The sequence below is a fragment of the Eurypyga helias genome, unplaced genomic scaffold, assembly GCF_000690775.1.
Source record: "Eurypyga helias isolate BGI_N326 unplaced genomic scaffold, ASM69077v1 scaffold625, whole genome shotgun sequence".
NCBI classification, from domain to species: domain Eukaryota; kingdom Metazoa; phylum Chordata; class Aves; order Eurypygiformes; family Eurypygidae; genus Eurypyga; species Eurypyga helias.
The window spans coordinates 20,066-27,052 of record NW_010251842.1 but is presented as its reverse complement, the minus strand read 5'-3'; the positions used below and the strand labels follow the sequence as shown (position 1 = coordinate 27,052).

General features: G+C 45.7%; 1 protein-coding gene across 1 annotated transcript in view; it reads left to right on the top strand.

The window, feature by feature from the left end:
• Positions 1–1,814: 1,814 nt before the first annotated feature.
• LOC104510003 (keratin-associated protein 10-4-like) overlaps positions 1,815–6,987 on the top strand; it is a gene marked incomplete at its 5' end in the record, with an annotated part of 12,650 nt that continues 7,477 nt past the window's right edge. Inside the window, one exon of the mRNA XM_010152132.1 lies at positions 1,815–2,088. Within this exon, the coding sequence (XP_010150434.1) occupies positions 1,815–2,088 (274 nt within the window). The remainder of the gene's footprint in view (positions 2,089–6,987) is intronic.

The window sequence follows — 6,987 nt, the reverse complement described above, 5'->3', positions numbered from 1 at the left end:
GAGTTAAACCACGACACTCCAGTGAAGCTGTACACTATAGGGGAGGGTGGTCAAGGGTCCTTTGGTGCTCTGCTCCCACAGATGGACAGCCCCATGGCAGCAGGAACAGCCCTTCTCCTCAGGATGACCTCAGAAATGAAACATTTAATCATGTCAGTCACAATCCTGGTTCCCGTGAATACCCTCTGACCGGAGAGAGATCATTTTTTAAAAACACGTAGTTCAATTGGAAATCCTAAAGATGCTCAGTGCATCATGTGAGGCCTTCGGGCTTTCACGCAAAATGAATATTAACATCATTAATGAATAATTGCAACATGATCATTAACATCAGCACTAATGACTGCCAATGGTTGACTGAACTTAGCATAGAGTTATTTGAAAAATAACATCCGTAGGTGGATCTTTCATTGCTTGAGGTCATACTAGAACTGAAAAAATTGAATAGGAATTTTGCAGATCGAGTTATGTTAAGCAGAAACAGGATGGCAAACTTCAAGAAAAGTTTCGTGTTTTGCTTTCCAAAAAAAGGAAATTGGAAAAATATGGACTCCAATTAGACCCAAACTGTATTCCAAAATCCCATGATGAATTTGCAGTCCTTTGGCACCTAAAATTTCTCGTATTGACAAGGCCAAGGGCATGCGTTTTCCCATGCATGGATGGGATAAGGCAACAAGGGATGAGATGTCCAAAACTTTCTGTTCCATATTTGCCCTTCTGATAACCAGAGACCCCAGAGAAAGACATCAGCCATCACCATTTCTGCATCCAAAACCAAAAGATGGAGTCATGGAATTACACGTGCTGGAAAGCTATTTAAAAAAAATCATATTGAGGACTGAATGTCTGACGTCCAGAATGCCTCTACATGCCTCTGGAATCCACTGCTCCTCAATCTTAATTATGATTTTTATGTTAATTGAGCACTCACTAGCTCTGAACAAGGTGCCTAGCATCTCAGTGCAACAGCGTTACAATATGCAAAATGAGCAGAAACATACCTTTTAAGCAGTTCACAAGAATCACACAAGAATTAACTTGACATTAAAAAATTGTAAAAAATTTACAGAACAAATTGATAATAACACAAAATAGAGGGGTTGGTCAAAAACAATGAGGCAAAGACTAAATAGATGAAGGCACATTCAACAAATAAGTATAGGCTTAGTGTGTAAATCACAAATTGCTGTGGGGTACCTCATTTCCGTCAGGACAATTTTGAGCTAAATAAAAGGTCTCCCCGTCCCTTTGCTCCTCACTCAACTGCACCACTCAGTTGGCACGGTAAGTGGCAGTTAGCAGTGTTTCTTGAGAGCAATGGGTCTCCTTTGGTTTTGGTCAAGCAATGGCTTGAAATGTGATTTTGTATCTGCTTGTTGTAGGGCGTTGGACTAGGTGACCTTTAAAGATCCCTTCCAACCGAAACTATTCTATGATTCTGTGACCTACACTTCTCTCTGAAATCCAGATATTCCTAGTCTGTTGGTCTATTGCTTATTGCAAAAGGTGGTAGAGAAAGCACAGTGGAAAACAAATTTCTTGGGATGGAAATTCAGGGAGTGATCTTCATGGATAAGCACAGGCAAGTTAGTTCCCAGGATAGTTCAAAAGGTGCCCAAATATCTCTGGGATAGTGACAGGTGGCTTATTTCTGGATGGATCGGTTTTTTGCAACTCAAGACAGAAATAGGAAGCCGCGAGTGACACGGCTGTCACCCATGGACCTAGACAGCAACACACATCTATGCACTTGGAAAGATGGGTTGTATCTGAAAGTACGCTGTGTTTCAGGTCCTCCTCGCTCCTTCCAGCTTTGACTACACTACAAACAACATGTGCTCTACTGGATGTTGCTCTACTGGATGCTGCTCCATCGTGAAGAGCAAAACGGTGTGCTGCAGCCAGCCGTGCCAGAAGACCGTCTGCTGTGATCCGTGCCAGAAGACCGTCTGCTGTGATCCGTGCCAGAAGACCGTCTGCTGTGATCCGTGCCAGAAGACCGTCTGCTGTGATCCGTGCCAGAAGACCGTCTGCTGTGATCCGTGCCAGAAGACCGTCTGCTGTGATATGCCAGAAGTCCTGCTGGTACCCATGCCAGCAGTCCTGCTGTGATCCGTGCCAGCAGTCCTGCTGTGACCCATGCCAGAAGACCTGCTGTGACCCATGTCAGACCTGCTGTGACCCATGCCAGCAGTCCTGCTGTGACCCATGCCAGAAGCCCTGCTGTGATCCATGCCAGACCTGCTGTGACCCATGCCAGCAGTCCTGCTGTGACCCATGCCAGAAGCCCTGCTGTGATCCATGCCAGACCTGCTGTGACCCATGCCAGCAGTCCTGCTGTGACCCATGCCAGAAGCCCTGCTGTGATCCATGCCAGACCTGCTGTGACCCGTGCCAGCAGTCCTGCTGTGACCCATGCCAGAAGCCCTGCTGTGACCCATGCCAGACCTGCTGTGACGACCCATGCCAGACCTGCTGTGACCCATGCCAGAAGCCCTGCTGTGACCCATGCCAGTCCTGCTGTGACCCATGCCAGTCCTGCTGTGACCCTTGCCAGAAGTCCGTCTGCTGTACCAAGGTGTGCCAGAAGTCCTGCTGCTGCTCTGGCCAGCAATGCCTGCAGCCCTGCTGCTGCTGTGGCTGCCGCCCCTGCTGCTGCTCTGGAAGTCTGTCTTGCTGCTCCTGCGTGGTGAAGAAGAAGCCTGTGGTGGTGTGTTGCAGCCCCGTGCAATACTGCTCTCCCCTGAGGAAGTATTGCATACCCATCCAGCAGTGCTGCGCCGCAATCAAGAAGTCTTGCTGAGCAAACTCCAGGTAGCAAAAGCAGCTCTGACGGCTTCCATCTCTGGCGTGCAACACAACAGGTGCAAGGAGATGAAAACCTGCTCATTCGCTTCTGGTTCACATGATAATGTAGTAAATGCTTAGTGATTTTCTTCTTATTTTCATACTTAAGCTGCTTCTTCTTTCTGTCCTTTATTTATTGAACATCTGCAGTGCACTTGAATATATCACCTATTGCATAAGGCAAAGAGCTATTAGATGTTAGTGTGGCTGTTCATTCTCTTCTTGGTGTATGGGACTTGAGACACCTTCGTGCTTCATATGATCATTCTTCATTTTCTCTCTTGGCTTCTAGACAATAAAACTTAGCATGAAGTAAAATGCAAAACATCTTGTCTTCTGGTTGTTCTTACTTTGCTTTGCCTACAATACGTCCTCATTCTGGTGCCTCTTTCTATGCCTTCAGCCAGGCTCCTGATGGCTACAAACATTCTCCCATGGCACAACAGAAAATTTGGGTAACAAAGAGCTGCCCAGCCATGCTTCCCATTGGCATAAATTAGGTCACTTCTAAAGACACCAAGCAGAGCAGTATGAGCCCTTCTTGGACCTACTGATCATCTGCCTCAGTTAGCTCAATTTTTACTATAAAACTAAACAGTTAAGGTAAATAAAACTCAGAGGAGACAGACTGAATAAAGCGTGCATAATTCCACCATCTGAAAACACACCTCTCCGTAAGATGTATAAGAACCCATCCCTCACACTGGAATAGGTATTTCAATAGGTACTGAGAGGAATTTACTACTCACTGAATAGCAGGCTCCACCTTCTTCCACTACTTTCTTCAAAACAGAATTTCTGAAAACACCTTAAATTGATGAATTATTTTTATGTGATCAGGGTTTTTCATATGCGGTGTTCCTGGATTACAAGCCGTGGAATGAAACCCAGGTGTTAGCATGCAACTTAAAAACTTCATTCCTAAAATAGCACACGCATGAGTCAACAATACCTTTTCTACCTGGCTGGAACTTCCTTTACTATTAAAATTCAGGACTCAGGTCTGAATTGCATGTCTCAGAAAAATGCCTTGAGCGCTGTCTTGATTGCTTCCCTCAACCAAATCTTCAGAGCACACACGTCTACATTAGAATAATCTCTTCTACCACATTAGACTCTTCTGAAAACATTACTCAGGTCTTTAGGAGGTTTTTTATTAATAGGTAAATCAGATACAATACACTGGCAGAAGTATAACCTATACCATACCATACCCTACAATATCAGAAGCGCATTCTCTTAAAGAAATTTTATGTATAACCTTCCATAATATGCAGGAAAAGTTGCCATGACAGATTCCTCCCTGTTCACAAAGGTACTGCAACTCTCGAATTCATGTAACTACTACGGAAGTTTTCAAAGACATGGCATGGCATGTAAGAGGGATTTAGTGTAGGTGTCATTTCTGACCCACCTGTGCATTAAATGCCAGTAGCTTCTCAATATCTGCATAAGACCCTGATTAGTAACTGCCTTGCAGGGTTCACATCCACTTCTAAGAAAGACATGGACTTCTTGGAGTGCGTCCAGAGGAGGGCCACAAAAATGATCAGAGGGATGTAACACCTCTCCTGTGAGGACAGGCTGAGAGAGTTGGGGTTGTTCATCCTCCAGAAGGCTCCAGGGAGACCTTACTGCTGCCTTTCAATACTTAAAGAAGGACTATAAGAAAGATGAGGAGAGACTTTTTAATTGGGCCTGTAGGAATAGAACAGGGGATAATGACTTTAAACTAAAAGAGGGGAGATGCAGACCATCTAGAAGGAAGAAATGTTGTACATGGAGGGTGGTGGGACGCTGGCCCAGGTTGCCCAGAGAGGTGGTCAGTGCCCCATCCCTGGAAACATCCAAGGTCAGGTTGGATGGGGCTCTGAGCAGCTTAATCCAGTGCAAGATGTCCCTGCTTATGGCAGGGGGGTGGACTGGATAGGCTTTAAAGGTCTCTTCTGACCCAAACCATCCAATGATTCTAACACAGGGATCATCTTGGCCAATATGGCGACAATAAATCCTGATAGAAAGGTGATGAATGACTTAGTGGACGACATGTTTGAGGGTTTACACAAAGAGGGCATTACTTCCTTCAAGCAGGTATCTGGCTATTACTGAGTGACCAAAACAATGCTCCCCAAGGGACAATTCCAGAAGAGACACCCAACGTCATAGGAGGTCATGTTCACATCTTGGGAAGAAATTACGTGTCCCAGCCACCGGACATCACCTGCCATCACTCCAGGCTCACATTCAGAGTCTGCTGAGCATGACGGCAGCCTTTATTTGCCATTAACAGATGCTGCCTCAGCATCTAGGGACTCTCATCTTATACTGGTGTCCTCTCCCATCAAATGAAAACTCCATTGACACCTTCTTCAACCCTAACCATTCTATGATTCTCACATGGAGCAATCCTGACTCTGCATGTGGCCACAATTCCTTCCCCCATCCTCAAGCCTGTTTCATAATATCTGCCTTGACTCCAACCATCTTATCCATTCCTTCCTGACTGTTCAGTCAAGCTTTGCATGCAAAGCAGCCTTGGCCTTAGCACACTGCACACAAAAATAATATAAGCAATTGCTGGAAAAGTCCTGTTGGGTGTCTGAACTCACAGCATCTCCAAGACACCAGCTGGGCTCCCGAGGTACAGGGAAAAGGCATGGAGAAATGCATTCAGGATTGGATTTCCAGTCCTGAACATCGTGCTTGTCTACAGTGACACAGAATCGAATTGTTAGTGTGAAACACTCAAATATGATCATCACAAATACCATCAAATACAGTATGTCTCAGTCTCACAGACCTTAGAAATAATCTCAGAAAAAGGGGTATAAGGAAAAAACACTGAAAAAAGCTAACGTGTGCCTACTACTACTTTGAAAGCTGCTTAATTTAGACTTAATACATCCCTTCCATGGATGAAAATTTAAAAAATGTAATAGTTTAACAGAAATAAAAAGCAGGGGGTGTGATGACCAAGCACCATGGGGGAAGACCCAAGAACAAGACTGAGAAAGGACTCTTCAGTCTTAATTTTGACCACACAGCCACCTCTCGAGGCAGGAATAAAGGATTCAAATTGACCAATAGTTTCCACTGGTCCCCCAAAATCCCAGAAAAAAGCAGAGGGGCACATGAGAAGTGACATTTCTAAGTTCCAGGCATGGTTCTCCCACTGTTTCAGCACGCTTCTCCCTCTGGCACATTGTTAAGTGTCCCTGTGTTTCAAGGTCATTCCTTGGGAAGTGGATAGGAATACCTTACAGCTACCTCCGGCTCCCATTAATGCAAATTCATTAGAAAATTTGCAGCTGTTGTTTATATGTACAACTAATTATGGTGAAGAATTGAGGTGGTGAGCAAACAGAAGGAGGTAAAGATTAAATACCGGAAAGCACGTGAGAGGCATATACACAGTGAAGTCAGAATTGCCAGTGGATGCCTCATTTCCAGGGGGGTGGCTTTGAAGCATATAAAAGGCTCCCCAGCACAGTGGTCTTCATTCGCTCACCTTGACTTCTCCTCACTTGTCCTCACTGGTCAACAGGGTAAGTCAGAGCTTACTACTTGCCTTTCCATTTGCATTCCACCATACTTCGGTGTGCTTTTGCACGAAGCCATCCATGATTTCCTGCACTGTCTGGTTTGGGACCAGTTTTAAGAGCCTGGTTTTGGGATCCACCTGGGTGGGTTCTTTCTGATGGAACCCGTGCTGGAAAACATGCCAAATGCACCGGTGCCAATGTAAAAATGTGCAGATCTCAGTGACAGGCTGCCATGGGATTCAGGACAGTAGGGATTTTCCCAGCCAGTTTGGGATGGACTTTGGGATAAGTATGCTTTACGCTGCATAAACAGCTGTGAAATTCAGGCAGAGAAAAAAAAGACTGTTTCTGTTCCTTCCAGCTTTGCCTACACTACTACCAACAACATGCCCAACGGAGGTTGTGGATGCTGCGGTGGAAATAACTACTCTGTGTGCTGCTACACCACCAGGAAGGGGTGCTCCAAGACGCCGATGTGCTGCTCCCCCATGCAGTACTGCTGCCCCACCACCTGCTGCATGCCCATGCAGACCTGCTGCTACACCATGAACAACAACGGAGGCTGCTGCGGGGGGGGCGACGGGGGTGGCGGGGG